General features: G+C 39.1%; 1 protein-coding gene across 1 annotated transcript in view; it reads right to left on the minus strand.

Annotated features, from left to right (window-relative positions):
• Positions 1-25,754, minus strand: part of GUCY1A2 (guanylate cyclase 1 soluble subunit alpha 2) — a 135,815-nt gene that overhangs the window by 82,804 nt on the left and 27,257 nt on the right. Inside the window, exon 4 of the mRNA XM_063394581.1 lies at positions 24,796-25,514. Coding sequence (XP_063250651.1) covers positions 24,796-25,514 — 719 coding nt within the window. The remainder of the gene's footprint in view (positions 1-24,795; positions 25,515-25,754) is intronic.

The raw sequence follows: 25,754 nt of genomic DNA on the forward strand, positions 1-25,754 counted from the left end.
ACACAGCAGAGTATTTTTCCAGCCCACATACAAGTATATTTTTCAGTAATCATAATCTATCAAAGTTTTTAAAAAATTATTTATAGAGCAGAAGTTGTAGCCTGTCATCAGTCTCACATGCTTTTTTTGCATAGTTATGAAGTCTCAGACTTAAACCAAGACAGTGTCACCATGCATTTTACTAAAGCAGAGGGAATATAAAATGCTCATGGCATTTCGTGTAAACTTTTCTATCCCTTTCATTTGTTTGCTTCAGAGGTCATTACAGATCTCCCACTTGATTTTGCCCAGTTCCTTGTGGGAGACAATCCCATCACATAGGTAATTTTCCTAAATGTATGAATTGCCATTTTTGAAAGAGTGGGGCTTTTTGAGCACATGCTGCACAGTCCCATCTGCTGCAGACCTACAGGAGACCCAAGCAAGCTTAGACATGATAAGGCTTCTTGCCACCATCATACCAACAGCAAAGTAGGTCCAGATGGTAGGCAGCTTTCCAAATCACTCAGGTGAGTTTCTTTATCTTCTCACACTTCTACTTGTGGAAGCAGCAATGAATTTACAGATCTACCACACCAACACATGGTGTGGAACATATAAAGCTCTCCACTAAGGAGACTAAGGACATATTCATGGAGGTAAGATGATGTCTTTATCATAATTTTCTTCATACATGGGATGCTAAGAAGCTCTGATTAAAGAGGAATAGGCTGAGAAAGACATCAGAAGAGCTGGTACTGGAAAAACACAGGTGTCATCACCACACAGTCACAGCCACCAGCCTAGGAAGGTACTGAGTAAGGGGGTCTGTGAGCTCTTAAGACACCAGTGTTCAGCTGAGTTCAAGAAGACATTGCATTGTTTTCTACCTGTTTTCCTAGCAGCTCTGTCAGCTAAAAAGCTTCATGTTTGACCATGTGAACTGTAGGCGAGCAGAACATTTGCTCAGTCCTAACCAGTTCGTTCATTATGAAATTACTGAAATAGAACTCTTCACACCTCGATACACATACAAGAATGCAAATAGGATTATTTTTGCAAAGTATTTCATTCCGAAGAATGGCATCCTATTGAAAGGAGCACTCAGTAAAAGGTGAGAGCATGTACAACACATAGAAAACTTGGCAAAGTTTTTCATAAAATGATAGAAAGGAAATACATTTGTTGAATAGGATGGTATTCTGTCATCTCAGAAGCAGGGTAAGGGAAGGAATGAAGAACACAGAGTTACCAGTTTTCAGAGAAGGTACGTTAAGATGATGATATTTAAAGGAATTGCATTTGGTTTTTCCTCAATTATCTAAAAAAAAACCCACCAAGAAACCCCACAGCAATATTGGGATGGCGAAACTTAAAAGTTAACAACTACAAAAGCATCAGCCAGAAAGGCTGGAGGGGATCTGTAATACAGACATTAAAAGTACTGAGCTTTTAAGTTTAATGAACCTGTCATAATGAATGAGAAAGGCGACATTCAACAAAAGAAGAAAGAGAGGTAAAAGCAGGAAAGGGAATATTCTTTTTAATTAACACTGAAAAATAACCTTGTTCAACTATTGGAAAGATTCATCCAAGCAAAGGATTTTGTAATCACTAGAAAACATTTAGTCCTTTATATGGATAATAAAACATCCCAAGTTAATCCATAAAGACTGCCTTCACACCTCACACTAGACAGAAAGTCAGAAAAAATCACTACCAAGCAAGCTAGTGTGCATTCCTCCTTTTAACTGCCTCCAGTTATATTCTGCCAGTCACTGAGAGAGAGAACATCCTGGATTAAATCAGCCAGTCATATGGTGCAGACAAATGATTCAGAAATACACGTCTTGCTGCTCTTCAGACCATTATATTCTCCTGAAAAATGGTAATGCAAGCTGAAAATACAAATGCCTGGTAATCTTTATGTGTCAGTGCCTCCGATATCTTCAGGCATCTTCCTGGTAGAAGAGATTTAAGGCAACTTTGGCATTAACCTCATTGGAAGGGGAGGAATCCCAGGAACCTCAGAGTGATTCAGGACTGCCAGTAATCACACTTCAGAGACTTGTGCGATAGCTGCATAATTCAAAGAGGACCCACCTCAAACTGGGCACCCCATAACATTACTTAGCATCACACAACAGACTTACTGCCTCTGGGTCTTGGGTATTTCTTAAAATCCACAATCCCACAGGAAAAGAGCAACAGAGATGGACTCATCACCTTTGGCCTCTGTTTATTTGCCTTCTTTTCTCTTCAGTATCATCTTCTAGCCTGTGTTTCCCATTCCAGACAGACACAAAGCTCAGAAGCAAGCACTGACAAAGCCACTGGCTCTGGTAAGGGGCTCCCTGAGTATCTTCAGAGAATTAAGGCATCTCACTGAATACATTATATATATGTGACACATGTATACCTAAGATGTTTTCTTGCTGCTGGGGTTTCTTTTGGAAGGTAGAGGGTGGGGGTGGGGGGATTGAATGAAGATTTTAAGTATAAATGTTCACAGGTAATCAAGCTGCCCACACATAATGACCTGTGTCCTTACACTGTGGGGAAAGTGTTTTTCTTGTAAATCTAACTTAAGCAGATGGCAAAGGCCATCATCTATTTTATTAATTACACCTGTAATGAACTCTTGGCTGTCATAAGCCAAACCAAACTAATCACTAATCATAATCAAATGTATTACCCTTCACATGCTGAGAAAGTTAAAAAACAGTGACTAAAAGCTGCTCTGTCTGCATCATAAGCAATATTACAAGCCTGTTTTACTACTAAAGGTGACAAACGTTTCCAATTAACAGATCTAATTTTCCATTGCTCATAAATTTGTCATATTTGAAACATTCAGGTCAAAATTTTCCATTTCCAGTATCTCCCTCAGGTTGTCATGACATTAAAGAATTTGCACCAAAATGGTTTGGGCCATTAAAAAAAATAAACCACCAAACAAACAGAAAAGTCCTCATGGTTAAAGCAAATCAATCCTAATATAGTAGGAAATAATAGCCCTTACATTGGTGATTTCCAGTACTTTTGTGCATAAGAGCACGAATTTGAAATTTACCATCTGTATCAGGCATGTGGTTATGCCATTCTGTCAGCTTATCCAAATTAACAGATGCAGAGACCCTTTAAAAACGTGTTTTTCAGACAGCTGGTAGCACATTTCCTCAGATATATGGCCTGTGTTGCTATTGTCTGGACAGACAATTTCAGACTCCAGGTACTATGTGCACTGCTGGGTGAAAACACAGGAACTGAGTATGAAGAGATGGTTTAGCATATACTACACTTACCCACCTTTTTGGAACAATAACAAAAAAAGGAAAAGTATAATGCAAACAGAATGTTTTATCAGAATATCTGTAAGATAAAATAGATAAGATAGATATATTGATATAGATCGAGACAGAAAGAGAGCTAGATGTATAGATAAGATAAAATCTACCTTTTCCCTAGAATGTATTTTCAGGCCGAGAATGTATTTCTCACTTTTTGGGAGCACAGTTATCTTGTATTTGCTCAACAAAAAAGTTACTGAGCCACTTTGCCTACAATACAGAAACACTATTCAAATTTTTGGTAGTTAACAATGCAAAGCTTTAACTTTCAAACTTCTACCATATCACAAAAAAACCCACTCAGACTTGAGTAATTTATTGACAACCTTTATAAGCACACCCCCCCCCCCCCCCCCAAGATTTACTAGCAGTATAAAGTTAAAAACTGAGAACTATTAATCATGTTAGTGAAGATGCAGTAAGGACTTATGTGACTTTGAAGCTTTTAACTCCAATTTGCAAAGATGTTAGGTTAATAGACTTTGTTTACAGCAAAGATCCTGCTGAAAATACTAAATCAATTATAATTTTTCAGAATTTTGAAAATTCTCCAGTATTTCTGGAGATCTTCCCCATGCTCACTTCTGAATTATGGAAATAATAATAAAAAAATCAAACTTCCAATTATTGCATAAATATGAAGATCTTGCCAGAATATTTTGCTTTAAAAATAACAAATGAAAAGAAAATTAAAAATCTCTAATTAGGGTAAATACAGCAAAGGTGAACTTTTTCATGCAAGAAACCAAAGTACCCTGTAGTAATTCCCAGTACTATGGCATATTTGTATTTAACAAGCTATAGGTAGACAAAACTGGCATGTTGCTGGAGGAATATTCATAAAATGCATACAAAACCACAGAAACATTAGATTTGGGACCAAGTCAGGCATAGGAATGGCTACAGTACAAATACACCATGAAACAACCATGAAGAAAGCAGCTGTAACCTACTATAACCTGTGCTGCAGGGCATGCTTTACTTCACAATAATTCTAAGGTATCACACCCAGCAGAAGCTGTCCAAGCAACTTTACATTTCCCAAGGAGTGTGCAGGTGAACTGTTAGGCTGGCACAGTGCACAAGCTATAAATAACACCAGTGCCCTTATGGAAACATTCTCATGGAGCTGATGCTTAACATCTTGTAGCTCATCTCTGTACCTTTTTATCATGGCATCTAAAGTGACAGAAATATGCATGAGTGCAACACTCACAAACATGAAGCCATTTACTGAAATTGTAATAAAGCCTTTGAAGCACTTTAGAAGTCAAGAGCATGGCCATCTTCTGGAGGGTGCTCTCTGCATCAGAGATGTCAGGTGTTCAGGCAGAGTGCTATTATGAAGGTAAGTTCTACAGAGGTGAAGAAATATGGGCAAAGCCACAAAGAGAGTGAACAAGTACTGAAAGGTCATGCATACTGCTATTTAATTAAGAACATCTATGAATAAATATGTTACTAAAAATGCTCTGCAGAAAAAAAAAAAGTACCAAAAAAGGTTAATTTAGCTTTGTTATAAAAGAAGTGTGGATGGGCTGTCATGATGCCACCTTTTCTTCTGAAGGCAAAGATGACAGAGGGCAATGCAAGGCACACAGAGAGGTATTTAGCTGTGTCACCATAGGAACTGTTTTGCAGAAGTGTGTAGGAGCAAAAGAGCTTGAGTGATGGAGGCATTTTAGTGATGGGGGAAAAAACCCAACCAACCGGTAACAAAAATCCGAAATGTAAAATCAGCTACAATGTACTGTGGCTGGAAGACAGCTGAATCTGTGTGGCGCCTGAGTAAATCGAGATTAGAATGGAAGCCTGCTTCAATTCAATGCAAACACACTGCAGATGCAGAGTGAAATATGCAGCAATCACAGAAGGGAATTTTAAAGCAATCCAGAGAAGTATACAATGAGAAAAAATACATATCTTCCACACATGGCAGTTGAAGCAAGCTGTGTTTCCTTGGAAACACCAAAACAAAAGTTATGTGACTTACAGTCAGCAGCGTTTCCTGAGACAGAATTAGGACCTGCATTAAAAGTTTGATCTTAGTATTATGTAATTTTATGTAAACCAGAGTAATTGCCCTGAAATGAGTAGAATAATTCTGGTGGAAAATCAGGAACTTGTCTTTCAAATATAGAGTTAGTTTCATTCAAAAATATTTGTTTTCATTATTATGTGAAAATGGGTCCACTACGATCCTTAAATTTTGTCAATAACTGTGACACAAATCCAGTGTGGGATTTTCAGCACACATTGACAGCATGTTAAATCAAATGTTTTTGGTTCTGAGCCACTCTGAATGTCATAGATGTAAAATGCAGGGCAAAATGTTTAAGCTAACTCTTATTAATAGAAAGCCCTATGTATGGAATGTGGCTTTTGAAAAACACAGCAGCCAAAGAACCAGCATAATCATCACACACTTGAAATAAAGCACCAAGACATGCAAACTGATGCAGTGAGCATCAGCTTTCCACACAGGCCACCTCAAACCTCTGAGCTTTCAGCAAGCTTACCGGGTTGGGATAGAAGAACATGATGAGCTAAGCTATGATTAGGGCAGAAAGATCATGACCGTTCCCACTGATCTCATATGTCACCTGTGAGTCTTTTACACTAATGAAATCTTCCTCTGCCTAGGGCATGGTCATCTGTACTGTGTATCTTGCAAGAAGCCATCAGGACCTAGATTACTGTGCCTTTACACTCTGCATAACAAACACACACAAGAGAACAGCAAATACATTTAAACAGGAAGAGAATGACTCCAGCCATCAGGGGAGTAACATACTGGGACACTCTTCCAAGTAGGAGAACTGGCGGAAAAAAAATAAAATCTGAACAATTTAAAATGGCACTTGATCATTTTATGAAAAATTTAATTGCAATCATGGGAAATAGGAGCTTTTAAGGTCCTAAAAATATGCAGTTACTGGGATTAAAATGAAAAACAATCAACACAATAAAAATTTTATTTAGTAAAGTCAGAAGAACTTAAAAAAAACCCAAAAAGAATTGTTTCAGAGGATAAAATGGAAAATGAAAATACCTAGAATATTGAAAAAAGAGTAAATTACAGTTTGGTGTATTAGGAGGACTAGACAGAGCTATTAAAACAGTTGAATATAGCTAAAATGATGAAGAAATGAGCTGAACATAGCCACAATCCTTTGATAGTTTACTTACCTAATAGCTGTGAACAATTAATTTATTCTTTCCAAATTATGTCCTTGTTAATTACAAATGGGACCAATGCCCATTTTACTAGACAGAGCTGATCTGAAACATAGCTAATGTCTCTAATGTGTCCCATCAGTCTCTAATTTGCTACAGAGTGACTCTAAACCAAAACTCTAGATTTGAAAAGGAAGTATTATTTGTTATGAACTTTTAAAACAGCTGGTTTGGTTTTTTTTTTCTGAAAAAGAGAAATACATTACCAAATATTAAATACAATTTAAGTCATAAAGATTTCCACAGAAAGATTGCTGTGTGTTTTACCTCCTAGGATGGAGGGAAAAAACTACATTAACTGTTATTATTAAAAGCAAGGTAGTATTCTCAACATGTGAAGGGATAAGGAGAAAAACAGAGACTTTAAAAAATGTTTTCAGGGCTGTAAAGCCCCTTAGATGAGGGCATGAGGGAGTCATGACTAGTCTTATAAAAACAGATTCAAATGCGGGTGCATGTGTGGTGAAATGAAATCGGAAGAAGTGCGTTCAGCAGAGCAGCACCACCCTCACTCCTTCCCTAGAGAAAGGCACTTCACTGAGCACCCAGGAACACTGCATCCTGACCCAGCAGCCCAGAAACAGCTTGTGTGCCTATTATTTTCAAATCTGGAGTGTGCCTATTATTTATAAATTTTGTTATGTTGACATAAATTCTGAAGAACAAAGTCCATGAATTACACATTCCTTGATTCTGGTGGAGATGTGGCTTTATCAGCTAAGTTTATTTTTTAACATTTTAGTGTGCCTAGGAAACTAATATAATTAGACTGGTACTTTGTTGTGCTATATAAAAGAGAAAAAAGACAATCCTGCCTCAAACAGTATAAAGTCCATATTAAGTTGGAGGGTTTTTTCTCTGTCATTATGAAGGCGAAACTTTTATCTAAAATTCCATTTCTTCCTTCGTACTCTGCCTGAAATGGATCATGCTTCATACAGTCATTAATTATCATTCATAAATACTCTTTATTTCACTAAAGCAATTCAAACTGAACTAAGAATTAAAGGACAGATTTTGGTTGCAGCACTGCATACTTATCCTGCTAACAGCTATAAAGCAGAATTTCTGTGCGTGCCTCTAAGACTCAGCTTCACTGTGAAAACAATACAGACCTACCTGAGAAGGAGTACATGGGGGCTACATCCCAGCAGGTCCCTTTCCATAAATCCTGGAAGAAGTTAGAATTAGCCCAGACTCTTTGCATCCTCAGTGTGAACTGAAATTTAAATCACCTTAACCCAAAAATGAAAAGGTATTTCTGTTTCCTTGTCTTCTTCACACCAAAAGATATGATATTCTGGGAAAATTCCAAGATCCAATCTCAATGTGGGTTATGGTAATAGTTCTACACTGCAGAAGCGGTAAAACTAAAAAGCAGCATATCTAGACAGTGGATTGCGAGCTAAATTGTAAAAGAGACAAACCAAAAAGACGCACACAGGTGCCACTGCCCGTATGGAGAGCCTCAGAGAGAGCAAGAGCAGGGAGGGCACAACACTGATGCTGTGCTGAGCACGACTGCAGATGCCACTCCTGGCTCTAAAGGCTTGGATTGGACACAAACCTCCAAATGCAAGATACAGACGTCGGTTTTGCTTTGGTTTCAAAAGATAGTCAACACAACTTTATAACAGTTTTACTGAGTGTTCTATTGCCTTTTCTCCTGACACATTCAGCTCTAAAGACTTTGAAGAGATGCCACTGCTACCCTGAGTGTCCAGAATGCGTCTTGCATTGCTTCAGGCTGAAGCACTTTTCTATTTGCTACTGCTTTGCACTTGTGCTTCCTAGCATTCTACATTGTCTTACAACAGCATTTTTCCTGATACTCATTTGCCATTAAATCTTACCTATTTAAAAAGAAACTAAAAAGTTTACTGTGTTTAAAATGGTATAATTTTCTTACATATTCTTAAGGGCTTTTAATTGGAAGAGCTTTCTGCTGTCCATGCAGATGGATTCAGCTCAAGGTCTTTGTTGACTGGATCTGAGAACAAACTATAAATGGTTTGGACTGTGAAAATGATATTAGGACTGCTGGTTGGCCTTGTATCAACACATAGCATGGCTTATCATGTGATGTTGTATTTAGCCAACAGTTTCATACCAAAACAAAGAAAACATTTTGTTCTGATTGGATATTTGAAATGGCCAAACACATCATCTTTCTCAAATCCCAGTATCATATTTATTACTATATCTTATCTCCCCTGTGAAAAAGTCCATTAATAAACAAGTAATATTTAGACAGTCACATCATAACTGAAAAAACCCACAGAAAATGCCAAATGTTATAGCCACACTCTAGTCATCAAGTTATATGAGAAAAATTTAGACCTTTTAAAATATTTTTTCCTCTGTTCCTTTCTCCCTTCCTACTTCCAGCACTTACGAATTCTTTTAGTTAAAGAGACAGTGAAACTTCTAAGTTACATAGTACAATGAGGTGGTTTGTGGCAGACCAGCCTCTTTATGGACATAAGCAATGGAAAAGAAAAATATTTCACACTTGAACAACTCATGACACCTACTGCCTTAGAGAACCGGGAGCCTGGGTGCTGAGTTTCATGAGTGAGCCCACAAGCACAGGGCTTTTCTCCCTCCAGTCCTGGAGCAGAAGAGGGCAGGATTGCCAGATGTATAAAAAGGATTCAGAACTTTCTTTTCATACAAACCATACTTGTTCATATCTTGGTTCAGATTTGAAGATAGAGTTGTAACTCTACGTGGACTACGTGCACTGTATATGATTCAAGCAAGAGATCTGTATCTTCAAAAATAAGAGTGAAGAAAATTTTAATTTTAATTTTTAAAACTCTAATTAAAAGCTATGTAGTAAAACCATTAGGGGAATTTCCCAGCCAGTAACAGGAGCATCACAAACCAGTGATGCCAAATAAGTAACAAGGGCAATTCAAGGGCAATTCTACCCCTCTTGGGTGCTTCCTCCAATGCCAGCTGTCCTGAACACAAATCTGAATTACTGAGATGTAATATTATCTTTCATCTAAGAAGACTTTTAATGCAGTGCATATCAAATTCCTTTCCATGTCCTACATGAATAGGAAATAAATAAGGTTTTATTTGGTAAGATGGAGGAAGGAACTGTTTCATTTGACACTGGTAAGCAAACTCTTGAAAACAAAATTTTTGCAAATGCTTGACAGGACACAAGTACACTACACACTGTTGCAATGTGAACTCCTAAAATGTATGTTCACTTTTCATTTCTCAGTGTTTTTCCTGATACAAGCATATGTAAATAATAATAATATATATGGCCTCACTACTCTTTTTCCATGTACTGCCAGAATGTCTACAGAAGGTGCACTGTGTTACAAGGTACACGTTGTGATCAACTAAAGCTCATGGTATAAACAAGGATTGCACACATTATGTTTTTCTGAATGCAAGCATGGATACATGCCATATTTTTAATCAATTAAGATACAATTTTAAAATATATTACTGACAAATTCAGAAGTAAGAAAATTCTGGATTTTTAAATATCAACAGTGGTATAGCTAAAATACATGCTGATGATTTTATTCATGTGTTCCTATTTACTTAGAAGAAATCTTTAAATAGAAAAGGAAAACTCTTCAATGATAAATTTAAAAAAATAGAGCAAACTCTTAAAAGTACGTACATTGGTGGATTGTCAACTGCATTAAATTGTATAAGTAAAAAGATATTTCTTCACCTTTTCTTTTCAGACTCCAGTGCCAAGCAGATAGGAAAGGCTGCCATAGAACAAAATGCAAGGTAACAGAAAATCACTTTCTGAATTACAATTTGATTTTAGTTCTACAGCATGGTGGTCTGTAATTCCAACAAAAGGGTATTTGAAGAAACATTTTTTTGTCTGTTTTCACCTTAGCTAAAATCCTGCCTTGCCTCTTTTGTAGTAATCTGCACAAATCCTGCTGAATTTAGTGGAGACAAGGCATTTCTTCCAACAAAGATCAGCACTTAAAAGCATTTGTGCACCAAGCTCTTGTGCAAGTGCAGTGTCAAGTACGAGACTCTCTCTGTCTGTCTCAGCTTGTTGTTTGCCTGTGGAAGAACTTATTTGTTTCCTACAGCTTTTTAGCTTTTTCCAAATCCCTACTTTTGCAAAAATGTATCTGTAACAAACTTAGTAAATGGGTCCCAGTAACTAGGGCACTCAGGTAAACTTTTCAAGATGTTTCTGAGCCCAGTTTAAAACAAACCTTCCACTCCCGCTCCTCTGGGAGAAGTTATTTTAAATCTAGATCACTTTCATGAACAAGAACAGAGAGTTATATTATTAGGTTCTTCTCACAGATCTGCAGTAGCAGATTGACAAATACCCTTTACTGATACATTTCTTCAAAGGCAATAAACCTACAAATTAAATTAATTTCTCAGTCTTAATTCTGCTAAGGGGAAGATGGGTTTACTCATGGCCTTTATAATATCCTGTGGGATATCAGTCCTGTACAGCAGAATGCCTTATTTCTGTTAATTTTCTCTAACTCAAGTGGGAAAGAACCAGGCAGCCTTTAGATAGGTTACTACATACAAATATAAATGCTTGAAGAATTACACAGGAAAAGATCTGTTAAGCTTAAACACCCCAGGCATTTTTGTTGTGATTCACACATCACTTCTTTCAAAGAAGTAAGCCTCATGCTTTTTTGTCTCTGCAGGCATCAAAAACTATCTCTTTTTTTCTAATTCCACAGCACATTATCAAACACTGATCATCTGTACAACTGTCACTTCAGCAGACACAATTTAGAAACACATGCAGATACTCTAAAAATGTTAGTAACTCCTCAGCCTGTTAGAAAATGGAATCTGTTCTTCCTTCACGTGCAGTCCCTCCGCTTCCCCAGTCACGAGCGAAAGCTCTGCTCAAACAGCAACCACCAACACTGCCCGCACAACCCGCCGGATAAGGCAATCAGCAGAGGGAGGCTTAAGGCCACCTCTGATCTGGCAGCTGGCTATTTCTGTCATAAATTTGAATATTGCATAGCTGGGAAAAGTGTTACAAAACAGTCTCCTTTCAGGAAAGGACCCTCAGTAGGAAAATACTCTTCCATCTGCTGAAAGAAGACTCCTGAGTATCCGCTTCTGTGAAGACTATGCAAGGGCACAAGCATTTGCAGTGGTGTTTCCATTAATTTGGATGACCACCTGGCACAACTATTTCCAAATTCCAGGGCTATCACAGCTAAAGCATTGATGCTTCTCACCAGGCAAGGACTTGAAAACCCTTAGGAACCTCAGCTGTGCCTTGTTCAAGGAGAAGCATATTGCACATGTAAGCCTTGCCCAAAGAGAGGGGACTAGGATCCCCTTTGCTCCAAACTGCTCATGAAACAGGTAAGCTGAAGGGAATTACAAAGGGATTAGAAGGTGCCAGAGGAGAGGTACATGTCCTAGAATACTTTTTCAAAAACATCCTGTCTTCAGAGCAAGTAAAGAGCCAGGGTCCTGGTTTAGAGAGCTGGTCACACAAAGTGGAGGATATGAAAATAAGTGAAAGGGTCAGAGATGAAGGCAGATGTGCTCTTTGCTTTGCATATAGTCAGCTCATTGAACTACTCATTGATACAGGTAATTTGCAATGTAGTTTTAAAACACATTTATTCTTCATCACAGCTATTTCTTTTGAGATAAAGTGGTGTTAGCTGTCTGCTACTACACAATTTGACTGATCTGACTCAGTGATGCTCACCTGCATCACTGAAGGTGATGCAACATCTTCCCAGTCTTGTTGCAGATGCAACAAGACTGGGATGGGCTGAATGGAACAAAAGGATATCTGTAACAATTTCAAAAAGCAACAGCAGTTCTGCAAGGCTCAAGCATGCAGCAGCAGTCCTCACTCAGCTGAGATACAGAAGAAGCCTGAGGACTGAAATGGAGCTTCCAGATGAGAAACAAGAGCTCACCCCCATCTACAACATCCCTTCCTCAATGGAATCAGCTGGAGGCAGACACACTTCTGTAAGATCATTAGCTCTTAACCAGCCCCTCACACTCTGGGATAAATCTGGACCACTTCCATGCCCAAGGACACTCATGAGGTTGCTTTCCTGGTGATACTGATTCAGCTGTTGACCTGCTGTTGGGGAAGGCTGCAGCACTGCTCGGCCGACAACCCCCGGCATCAGCATGGCTTGGGCATCACGTCACACCACTGGCCATGATTTGGCTCCTCAAGCACTGGCCACATGGCACCAGCCTAGAGGAAGATGGAGCTCACCTGAAAATTCCAGCAAAATACTCCATGGTGTATTTTAGAGTTCTTTCTGTGCTCACCCTGCTCCTGGCAATGGCTGGAGTTCAGTGTGCTGGAGCAGTGGGCTAACATGTCCTTCAAAGTTTCACCCAGCAAGACTATTCCCACAGAGGCACCTTCTTTGAGATTCAATGCCAAGAGCTTTGCTGATAGGGTATTTCATAGAGAACATTTTTGTCTGTGCAACAAAAAAGCCAACAGATGAAACTTTTCATTTCATCTCAACACCTCACCCAGGTGTTTCTTCCCTTAGCAGCTGCATGTTAATTCCTTGTATATTATGAATTTGCCTGCATTAAGGTATATTAGGATTCATTATAATAAATATTTCAATTCAAACATCTTAAACCAGTATCTTGGATCTGCCCTATTTTCTTAGATATTCCTTGGTCAAATTCTACTTGACTTCAGATACAGCTTATATCCTTACCTAGTAATGACTCAAAGCAGCATTTGACAACTTCACTGTAAGATCTCTAAGTGAAAGGAGACTTGGGTTTAGCCCACAGAAGCCATTTGTAACTTTAAAAAAATCCAGAAATAAACATTTGGGTGGGTGATCAATCAGTTCTTTCACCTCGTAACTTTGTAGAGCTGTACTTTGGCATAGGTTGAAAACAACACGTTAGTCACTTCTAACTATTAATTGGCGATTTTTTTGACATTTCCCATAATTAATGCTACAATTTCTGCTTTAACAATGGCTATAGAAAGAAGTCCTAAAATGTCAATCAAATTAACACATTCAAAAATAGGAAGCTTACACAACATTTTAAGTCACAATTTGTTGAATGGTAAATTCTTTTTTTAGACAAAAAGGGGTTTTTTTCTAAAAAAGAAAAGAAGAGGATTATTTATGATTGCATCTCCCTTAAACTAAAAAAATTCAGCAATACAGTACTGACGACATTAACGACTCCTATTTAGAAACAAAAGTCTAATTCCCAGAACATGCCATACGGACTTCTGTTACCACAAGTTTCATACTCAAGGCATTTGTAGGAGCAGTCACCAAATGTATTTTCTGCACTCCATCATCATTATTGGAAGTTTTGGGTTGGAAGGGGCCCTAAAGATTATCTAATTCCACCTAGCCTGCCATGGGCAGGGACATCTTCACTAGACCACGTTGCTCGGAGCCCCACTGAACCCAGTCTTGAACACTTCTAGGGATGGAGCATCCACAGCTTCCCTAGGAAACCTGTGCCCCACCACCCTCACAGGAATGAACATCTATTCTAAACCTATTCTCTTTCATTTTAAAGCCATTCCCCCTTGTCCTATCTCTACATGCCCTTGTAAAAAGTCCCTCTCCAGCTCTTTCATAACCCCCTTTAGGTACTGGAAGGCTGATCTAAGATCTCCCCGGAGCCTCCCCTGCTCCAGGCTGAACATCCCCAGCTCTCTGAATGTCAAATGAGACTTTATTTTCTTATCCTTACTCAAAATAAGCACCTTCTTCCAAGTAATCCTGTTGAAACTGGGCTGATGATAACTAGTAAGGCAAATCAAGATGTAACATCTTACTTACCCTGAGCAAAGGTACCAGGTTTTGGTCCCACGGTAGCAGCACAATACACTTAGTTTAGAATTGTAATTTGATATCAGTTATCAGTTAGGGATCAGGAGGTCCTGACCACAGCCACTGGTACTTCTCTTTGGGTTTATGCTGTCGTTTTTATATTCTTTGTTTTTACATATCTGCACACCTGACTACACCAATACTCACAGAATGAACTGGTAACATTCTACTAAAAAAAAGTGTAATTTCTGGACAGTGCAAACGGTGGGTTGCTAGGATGGTTCTTCAAGTACTGTTAGTCCAGTGTGGCACCCTGGTGTGTTCAACACATTCAGGGAGCCCAGTGTAATTATATGACACCATGGGAAAAAAACAGAATTGGGGCAGTAAGTCAGTTATTTTTAAATACTGTTTATGTATTTGTTAGTGTTATTCCCATGTCCTTGGAATTCTCTGTGGAGTTCCCTATCACCCAAAATGGTTCCAAAAGCCTTTCAGGACCCTATGATGCTGCTGAACATAGCTAGGAAACCTCTCAGATGTTTCTGCATTTTTGGCTGACAGAAAATATTCTCTGTTATTTTATGCTCCTATTCCCAGGAACAAATGCCAGAAACTGAATGTTCAAGACACAGAAGAGAAGTTATCTAATAACTGAATTTGAAGCCTTCCTGAGCAAAGAGGAAATAGACTGAATCAGCAGTCCTCTGAGATGAGTGAGAAAATTTGATGGCCTTTTAATATGTTCCATGCTTCTTTCACAGGAAAATTAAACAACACTGCTTGTCTGCACAGCACTCCCATCACTGCTGTAGACAATATTTTTATATCAAATTTTCCTTTAAAATGAAAAACTAAATACAATTCAGTGAACCTGAAAAATCAAAGTTCTTTCAATATGAAGTATGTCCTTTAACACCTGCTGAGCACTGGTATTTTTCCCCTTGGGTCTCAGTGGAGCTGGAATTAACACAGCCTCATCTTTTCTTGGTAGTTCTCCTTTACTGGCAGCAACAGAACTCTGAGAATACAGGAGTTCTTCATTACTTTTGCTTGACTTCCACCAGGTGCAATGTCCATGCAGTCAGAATGTACTTTCACAGGGGAGTCATCCAGAAGTGCACAGCAAAGGAGACTGAGCCACAGCAAGCACAGCCAAAACAATCCCCAGGCTCTGTTAATCCATTCAAACATTCCCTCTGCTGGGTGTCTTTAGGTAACCAAGCAGAAAATACCAATAATTTTATCAAAAAAGAAAAAAAAAAAAAAAAAAAAAAAAAAAAAAAAAAAAAAAAAAGTAACAATTCTTTTAAGTTAAGCATTTAAAATTTAATTAATTTAGCATTCACTGGAAAGTGTTACATTATTACAAGAAATCAGCCTGTGCTGTATTGTATGAGATCAGGTTTAATTTCATCCCCTTCTAGGCAAAGTTGCCCTGACAAGCAGAAGCTATTTGACAACTGAAATAATACAACACTCCTTCTGTGGGGGTAGGATCAAAAGGAGAATTAAAGCTGCAAAGAGCCTCAGCATCAGTGGAAGGAGGGAACTGCGTCCCCTGACCCACACCTCGCGCCCACCCTGCAGCCCAGGTCTCAGTCACTGAACTTCTCTGCTCAAACAGAGGCAAAACAGCACCATGTGCCCAGGAGCTGGGAGCTGAGGGCCTACCCCCATCACACACAGAACAAAAAAGAAGCCTGCCCCATTTCACTTTCTTCCTCTAGCCACTGGGCACGACTTCACTTCTGTTTTGGGACATGTATCTGCCCTTGAACATGAATGAGGACTTCGAAGTTATCTCAGTTTGAATATCTCTGCCCATTAAAATACCTGCTTAAGAAATTGATTTATTAATAAGCTGTTTGCAAATTTGGAGTCGTTTTTCAAACTCTTCCAAACACATCACAGACCAAATATTTTTATGCTCTAACCTTTTGTATTATGAATTTTCAGAGGCAGTTATCTTTGCAACCTGTCAATGTAAGCCATCATTTTTTAAAACACTTCAATATATTATCTGTACTGTCTCAAGCCGGATCCTTTTGACCTGCATTTTCATCAGAACAGACATTTTTAAAGCCACCAGTTCAACATTTGAGGAGGGAAGTACAAGACTGAAGTACTTAGACATGACATGATCAGATCCTACCAACTCCAGTGTTGACAGCAATCCACTAAAGCCTCTCCACTGCAAAGATGCTGTCAGACAGATACAGAAAATAATAGGCAAAATTGTTTTTATGAAGATCACACAATAACTTCATAACAGCCCATTCTAAGAAAGGGAAAAAGGGAAAAAAATTAAATCTCCAAAGAGTCACAAAAAAAGAAAGGTAATGTGAAAATGAAAATGAAGAATGGTTTTATTCCTGTTATGGTTGCATAAATGCTGCTCTTCCAGTGAGCCCACAGCAGACTGAGAATCATTACAGAAAAAAAGCTGCTGACCAATGTGAGCAAGATCAATTTCTGAAGAAAGAGAGAAAGAGAGAAAGAGAGAAAGAGAAAGAGAGAGAGAGCGAGAGAGAGAGAGAGAAAGAAAGAAAGAAAGAAAGAAAGAAAGAAAGAAAGAAAGAAAGAAAGAAAGAAAGAAAGAAAGAAAGAAAGAAAGAAAGAAAGAAAGAAAGAAAGAAAGAAAGAAAGAAAAAGAGTAAACCCTAATATATGTAAAACTCACGAGGCAGACAGAAACTATATTGATCAAAATGTTGAAAATAATATTTCAATATGTCTTCATCTAGGACTAAATTTTAAAATGTTTACATCTTTCTGAGGTGTTGAAGTACCAAATGTTTATTATTTGTTCCCAATCTGCAAAGAAGAAAAAATTTATTCTTTTTTAAGAGGAAAATCATGTGTTAGGAATATCTTGCATGCCTGTCCTGTGTCTGTGGAAAAAGAACATTTAATTTTTTTCTCAGATACTCAGTCTCAGTCCTTACTTATAAAAGCCAAAGGTTACTGACAGGAGCAAATAATATAAATATTATTTTATGGGTTGTTTCACTGTCTTTAATCATGACAATATGAGGGGGGTACTATTTTAAAAACTAAATTTTTTTTAAAGGACTAGAATAGAATATCTTAGATATTCTAGCGGGAAAGGATATGAATGTATATGGTTATAAAAGGCATATTCAAAAAAATGAGGAATGAAACAAACTACAAAATTTGGGGAATCCTCACAATAGCACATTACAATTCTCTATTATATTTTTCTTTGTGATTGTTAAGCACAGGCAGAAGAACCTGGGCTTATTCCTGTGTTCCCGCTAAGCTTCTGTGGTTTATGTAACTTCTACCTCTAATATATCTCTTAGTGAGATAACTTCTACCTTAGCATGCCCTAAAAACCCTCAAGTGGCAATGGAATATTCGCCGAGTAGCAAATCCAGTTATCCAACCACTGGGTCTGCTTGGCTGGGCTGTCCACTTGAACTGTGACTGTCCTCAACATCATAAAGAATTGCAAAGGAAAGGCTCATCCTTTCTGAGTGGGTACTCTGGCCGCCTCAGCCATTTCATCCTTGCAAAACAAATGCTGAAACAATGATCAGCACTACTGGCAAGGGCCACCTGCCTGACTGTAGGTGATCTGCTCTTGCTGTCACTGTCAGTCTCCTGGAAGACCCTGGAGTAGAGAAGGGTGAATATCACACGTGCATGGCAAGAGTAAAAGGCAGCAAAACGTTACCTGGTCAAACTTATCTCCAATATTGCTCAGAGACAGCAGAAACACTGCACCCAGCTAGGTATTAGCAAATCAGCACCTGCTCTGGAGTCTTGAGTTCTGCAAATCACTCTTATCTCACTCTTTCCAACTACTAATGCAAAATCAGCTAAGTGTTATTTCATAGTAGTATTCCCCTTGATTACAGTTCTACGACCTACAAAATCTACAACGTCTGATTCAGCTGCATTCCCAGCACATAAACAGCTCAAATGCAAGCAACAAGTCTCAGGCAAAGTAATTTTCTGTTAACTGCCTATTCCATTTGGGTCCATGGCCCAACAAAACATCAGCGAAGTTTTTGTTTCATAGAGAGTCTCAAAACTTCAGAGCTTTGCTTCCATGGAAAGCATGAAAAATTCACGACAAGATGCATGCCCAGTGAGCATGAATAAATTAACAGATAGTCAAACCATGCTGTCAACCACAATTTAAATTCAAAAGACAAGATATTTATGAGACATGATGGGAGAAAACAAGCTAAATAGTCAAAAACTGGTCCAAAACTACTAAGCTACACTCAAAACCAAACAGGAAGGGAATCCCATGGTCTCAATTTGAGGTTTGAAGACAAAATTTAAGGTGCAAGGAGAAAGTGATAAGCCTCCTTTTTCGTGTAGGCTCTTTGGCCATGTGGGACAGTTCTGCATGTGGGACCTGGGGTGACTCCGGCTTGCCTTCAGGCATGGAGCATGTTCCAGGAAAAGGATAAGGTTTGGCAGGAGGTTTGGCAATTTTTGGGTAGAAGTGGCCTTACAGCTGAAAACTGACAACACAAGTAGTGCCAGCACTTTCATTTGCTGCCCCTCAGAGCAATAAACCCAACATTTATGCTCAGAGGCACAGCCAGGTGTTCTCACAGGCTCTGACTTCCCACCCATGCACAAAGCCCACTCAATCCACAGGGAGACACTCCAGCTGTTCCCCTTCCTTCTAAGTCCATTCAGCCTCTGCAAAGTGACACATCAATAAAACCTTAGCCTGACTTCATGCGTTGTCAAGCTGGAGGTGCCAGGACAGGAAGGAATGAGGCAAAGACTGAATGTGTCTGCTTTAATTCAACCATCCCAAGGAAAAGGGCTTTTTACTGACATCACATCCATTCAGATTAGATGCCATGAAAAGCACTGTCATTTAAGAACTCAGATAAGCAAATGAGGAAAAGCATGAAAATGTATTGTGAATAACCAACACTTAATTTTAGTCAGTGGAACAAAGAGGTAGGAAAAAATGCGTTCCTGAAAATCAAACTGAGTTGTGTCTAAGTATTCCCATATTGTAATGTAAAAATTAGTGAAATGCGTTTTGTTTCAATTATGACATAAAGTAGCTTAGAAACCCATTCAAAAGTTTTGCAGCAAACAGAGAAGTATAAACATTTTCATGTCTGACCAGACTGCTTATCAAAACACTATAGAAATTGTAAGAGGGAAGAGTTTCCCATGGAGTCATACTGTTTTAACAGCCACTTCACTTGAAAAAACAATTTCCAATCAGCTTCTTTCTTTTTCAGCTAATGTAAATGAGAAGGAAATATTTAAACTTTAGATAGCTACACTTTTTCAGTCCTATCACTGAAAACTTTCAAAATGGCATTTTCACTGGCCTGTCTTAAAGTAGAAATACTAACAATTCTGGGCCCATTAATAACATTAATAACAATGTTATTAAAGTTCTCCAACACACAACTGTTTGTGGGATGAGAAAGTCATGTCATCTATTGTTTCTCATAACCCACCACAATCTCTAGAAGCATCCAAGCCAGCCAATCCAATTCATCTTGAAAACTACCAAAGTCCATACATATTTTGACAAGCAAATGGGTGGGATATTAGCATTAGCAGAAACAGAAGACACAAATTTGATTCCAAGAGCTCCATGAGCCTGCAAAGCAACAGGAGCTTAGTGTCAAAAGCTGACTGACAGTGAATAAATCAGCTCTACGAAAAAATTAGAATTCCTAGATCACAAGTGACAGATGTCCCTTATGCCAGAATGACTTTCAGGCCATTTCATTTTAATTTTATTAGGAGATGAGGAAAAACAGTTACAGAGCAGAAGCAAAACACAAGATTGTGTACAGTGGGCTTTAAATTAATCCGCTAGTGTCAGGGCTGCTTGTTTCATTCAGTTGGTCCAGACTAAAAATACAGAAAGAAGGAGATAAAGAATTGACTCCCAGTATAAAAAGGGGGACAGCATACTTCTAGCACTTTAAAAGCATTCCTTTTTTACAGTTTCCAATGATCAACAAACACTCTTGGGAAAACACACTGGGAAAGTGCTTTGCTGAAGCAAGGGGCAAGCAGGCTTCTTTGCCAGCTGTTTTACTCCATACTCATTGTCCACATCTGGCTGAAAGTTGCCAGAGGGGTCTCACATTCACAGTTTCTAATAAACAGTAGACCTTACATCCACAGGATGCCACAGAAGCTGACAGGTTCTCACATATGTAAATAAAATGTGAGGTTTTTTGCTAGAACACATTTTGCTGAACTGTTAACTGGGAAGTTATGATTTTAATAAAATATTCAAAGCAAATACAGTCCATCAGGAAAAAAAAAGTCCGGAACACCTCTAGTAATGAAGCTTTAGGTGCCAGCTTTATTCTTAGACAATTTCTAAAGTGCTCAGAGGCCTAAGTCAAAGGCCAATGAGTATCCTTAGAAAAACTGATTTGTTTCAAATGTGGAAAAGAGCTGTTAGTCTGAGCTGAAGAGCAGCAATACAAGGAAAATACAGCTGCACAGCATATGGCAGGGAACCTGAAACCCAGTTTCAGAAATGTGGGCCTGAGAACTGGTGGGCACCAGAAGTGCTGGCAGGGCTCCTCCTGTCCATCCGTGCACTGAGAGGGCTGGGTGTGGATCGAGGTCTCAGGGACAGAGGGTCCCTGCAAGGGCAGCCCCATCTCCTCTTGGTCTGCCCAGCACGGGCGGCTCACGAGGGCCACGTGAGGAGAACGTGCCAGAAGAGTGAGAGCAGGAGAGTCATTCCTTGTGCTCCCATTCAGCTAAAAATTGAAGCAGCTCCAGCCACCTCGCTGTACTGTCAAGGAGATGAGTATTTATATCATGTGACAGATGGCCTTGTTCATTAGTAGAGTCTGAAAATGACTGCACTCAGGATGTTCCTGTCGGGAGCTTTCAGCCCCTGTCTGGTCAGGGAATGGTGAGGGGACACCAACCCGGCCTGCATGCACAGCTCACTGCTGGGTTATCAGCCCCACCACATGCCAGCACCTTCACCTCAGTGGATGGGCTGGACGTGGATCTCAGAACACTCCATCACACCAGCTCAGGCTCAGCCCTCTCAATTTGATTTCTTATCCCATATGTGACTCCACTAGCATTCAATGAACTTCTGTGAAGAACAGCTGCATTAACCACGCATGACACCGTAAGACATCAATCCAAAATGGTTAATTGTCACAATAAACTTATTTTTTATTGTTGCAATAAATAATTGCTCCCATGGAGAGGTATAGAATGAGTTTCCTTAGAGAGGTTAAACAACAAACATTGTGACCTTGTTGTTTTGGGACAGTATCCAAAATTTGGAAAATCTGACTGGATGTGAGTGAAGGTCTCTGGTTAAACACAAAAAAAAATTGAGTGCAATGTGAAAAACAACAGAATGTTTGTATAAGAAGGAGAGCAACAGGGCCCTTCCACATCTGGGTAGTACCATAACATAAGAAAAGAAACAGTAACAAGTATTTAGCTGCATGGGAAAACAGGAAACATGGTGTTGGAAATCACATTTAAAGCTAGGTGTCCATGTTCTTCAGGTGGGGAGTTCTTTTTTCTTCATTTGGTTCCAAGAACAATGGGATCCTGTAAATGCCCTGAGCTCTAAGGAACAGCTGGTGACATACCAAATTAACAAAACTTTGCTGAGATATTAATGGATGAGACTGTGCTTCTGCAAAAGTGCACTTAGAGCTCTGCAGGAAGTGCTACCTATCGCCCAGACCTCACAGGCCTTGTATCAGAAATTTAGGAGACTGTTATTTATTCCATTGATTCAAATACCAATAAATTGAAACACAAATGACCCTTTAAATAAACTGGACAAGCACTAAACAGTCTGAAAGCCAAGACAGGTGGGTTTTTTTTTTGTTTTGCTTCTAGGTGTTTAATTAGGGAAAGATCATGATTTGTGACTTACTTTCATCTGAACACAGAGCTAGTGTCAGGACTAAATGAAAACTGTTTTCTCATTCTTTTATGTTGTCAGTCTGAAAAAAATACATGATTTATACATTGAAATGAAAATAAATATCTTTTGAAGAGAGGCTGGAATGTCCTCTGTTTATTGCAAAGCCTCTGAATTTTTATTTTTTTTTAATGCAATCAGACATCTGAACAGCTTCAACACTGCGGCAGAGTTGTCTGGGTCAGATGCCTACAGCTGCCATTTAAGGTAACCAAGCCTGAAAAGTGTCAGTTATTGCAGAGTCATATTTTTTTAAGATAAATAGCCCTAAGTGGGATGCAATTCCACTATGAACTGAATAGAGAGAGGTGTGTGGCAGAGAAATAGGGAAATGTCTACATCAGTAACTGGCAACTTTTAAGCAGGGTCATGCTTGCAGTCCCAACTAATCTACCTGCCTAATATTCAACTTCCAAACAAGTTAGCAAATTGAAAAGAATTCCAAAATGAGCTAAATGAGTGACATGAGCTATGGGAAAATAATACAGCATGCAGTTCCCAAGGCTCAGTCTACTTTTTTTATCCATAAAGGACTTCAGCATGACTTAAGCTGTATTGCTATGTCCCTCCTCTCAAAATCTGTGTAAGCAAATCAATCACAGCCTATGAATCTGTGCAATTGATAAAAAAAGGAATATCTAGCAAAATGCATCATATGCTGAGCTTATTTTTAACTATTCACATGTAAAAAAAATTTTTGAAATGCTTATCAAATGGGTGAGTCAAAAGAAAAACAACTTCAGATAAACTGATGTTCTCCAGTTAATTCCAGTGCCTGCAGCACAGTAGCTCCCCTGCACCTGATCCTCACCCCCCCCTTTGCCTCCCCTTACTCTTCAAGATACAATTTTTCTCCTAACTGCTGGCAGGCAAAGGATTTCCTTTGCTGCCATCCCCTTCCACCTGCTTCTCTGGTGTTAGTACTGCCTAATCTAAAATCCTGCCTCCAGCAAACCCCTCTCCTGCCACTTCTCCTAAGAGCAAGCCACAAAGCATATGAAACCCGTCCAGGTAAGAGAATATTTTGTGTGCTTAACTAAAGGAGGGGAAAAGGCTTTGAAAGCCTCCTTCCCCCACCTAACCCTTCTTCCTCCTCAGAGTGATTTACAGCAGATTCATGAAGTCAAAGGGCTTTGACTCTGTCCTGGGAGAGGAGAAGGTTTCTGAGAGGGATAGGTGCGTTCTGCATGAAGTATCATGAAACCAGACTCTTTCAAAGGAGAAACGAGTGTGTCATGAGGTAGCTCAGAGCCAACACCTCCACCCCTTTCACACCTCGTTTCCTTCTTATAATTGAAGGCTAGGGTGACCCTGAGGATAGATTCTGAAAAATTAACTCCCTTTTGGTTTTAACAAGGTTGAATTGCATCAACTAATACAAAATGAAATTAACTAGTTTGTTTCTCCTGGGGGAGCATGTTGTTTCCAGAGGAAAATGCACCAGACATATGCTTTTTGGTGCCAAAGAGGAGCTGGAAATATTGCTGCTGTAAGAACTATATTTTGAATCATCACAGAATCATAGAGCCATAGAATGGTTTGGGTTGGAAGAGACCTTAAAGATCATCCAGTTCCACTTAGGGCAGCAGTATTTCCAAGGCACCCACATACAGTCTTTCAAGCCTTTGAGCAAGTTTTAATGTTAGCATTAAGTTCAAGTACTTTGGTGCATAAAACCTAGAACCCTACTTCACACCAATAAACTATCCTGTAATTCAAGGATAGGCATTGAGACAAATTCCATCCAACCACTGGAGAACTCCACACTAAAGACGTTCTCAGGTTACTCAGCTGAATGCACTGAACTCAACATAGGGCTCACTGGTTAAGGTAGCTCTCTCCTGAAACACTGAGGAAAGAGGCAGTGCAGGAGGACAAGTGCCTATTGGAATGACTGGAACACAACAAAACTGGCATAAGTGATACTCAGTACAACTTACAGCTCTGGTTTTCTTCAGTGCAGGGTGAGAAGTAAGAAACCTATAGGAAAGAAGCATTCCAAAATAGGAATAGAGGATTATAGGGAATATAGCATTCCAAAATAGGGAAATAAGATATAGCAATGTGGCAATGAGAAACCTGCAGTGAGAATCTTTCACAATAAATACTTCAAGTTAGTCCCTAGTAAATGCCTTAAAAGCTATTCTTATCATAATATAGCTGCAGTGAAATTAAGGATTAGATACATGTATTTCATAAAATTCCTCACCCTTTTATTCAAGTTGTATAATTCAACCCCAATGTGCAGAATTTTCTGAATGGAGATGTCATGATTTGCTACAATTTCATAGGAAAAGCTTATGAATAATCTCGGAAAGTATTCACTTGGCTGGGGAACATCACTTAGCCCCTGTTTGCAAGGCATGAGTAGGCTTTCCAGAGTACACAGGACTTGAGCTGCTTTTCTCTGAGCAGAGAATTCTCTCCCACAACACACATATAAACACATCCACTTCCAAATTCATATTCTTACCTTATCTTTACTTTCAGAGTCAGAATCCTCAAGTTTGGTCCGAATGACAAAGGGTGTAGATAACCTCAGAAGAACTCTTTCAAATGTGGCACTGATTTTAGGAGAGACTATGTCAAAGCAGTCTTGGAATTTCAGGGTTTTATGAGCGTCACATCTGAGCTGCTTCCTAAGACCTTCTCCAAGCTGGAGAACCAGCATGTTTGGATCAAACATCAGGTGAAAGGGAAAAGCTCTGCAGAAGGTGCTGATACTAATCCTCAGGTCTAAGGGGGACTGGGAATTTCCTGGTGGAAGTGCTTTTGTGGTATTTGCATTTTCATGTTCTTTGATAAGGAAAGTCAAACAACTGCAGTTACCTGGGTTTGTCCCTTCTGAACACAACTTATCATTTGTGACCTGTTCCACTTCTACTTCCAAGCGGTAAATCTTCTTCGCTGCTGCTTTTATCATTCCTGTCATTGCAAATCCCACAATGTGATGTGGATGAAAATAATGGAGCATGAGATTGCCTTCAGGGAGTTCTTTGCATAGGAAAGAAGGAGATTCCAGGGTGGCCTGTCTTCCAAATGAAGTTCTAATATGCTCCAGCAAAGCATCAAAGCCATTGAAGAAGTCTTGAAGGGTGCCACCTACAGCTCGAAGAACTCTTTCGTTCTCGTCAAAGCAGATATTGAAGAATTCCTCTCCAAACTTTTCCTGCATTTCCTCAAACTTCAGACCTATAGGACAATGAGACACTGATATCAACAACATAATATTGGTACTGTGTCACATTTTCCCTTTTTCCTCTATTTGCCCAGTATTTTTCCAAAGCAGTGAGAGCAGCTTTTTCACTAGATACTTATCCATACTTTTCCACCTGAGGTGGATGGGAATAACCCTAGAAGCCTTTTTTTTAAAGTCCCCATTCTTTCAGCTTGCTGTCCCAGCCAGTTATTACTGGGCCTGTTTCCTTTTCC

This window comes from Prinia subflava, chromosome 3 (assembly GCF_021018805.1).
Source record: "Prinia subflava isolate CZ2003 ecotype Zambia chromosome 3, Cam_Psub_1.2, whole genome shotgun sequence".
Classification (NCBI taxonomy): domain Eukaryota; kingdom Metazoa; phylum Chordata; class Aves; order Passeriformes; family Cisticolidae; genus Prinia; species Prinia subflava.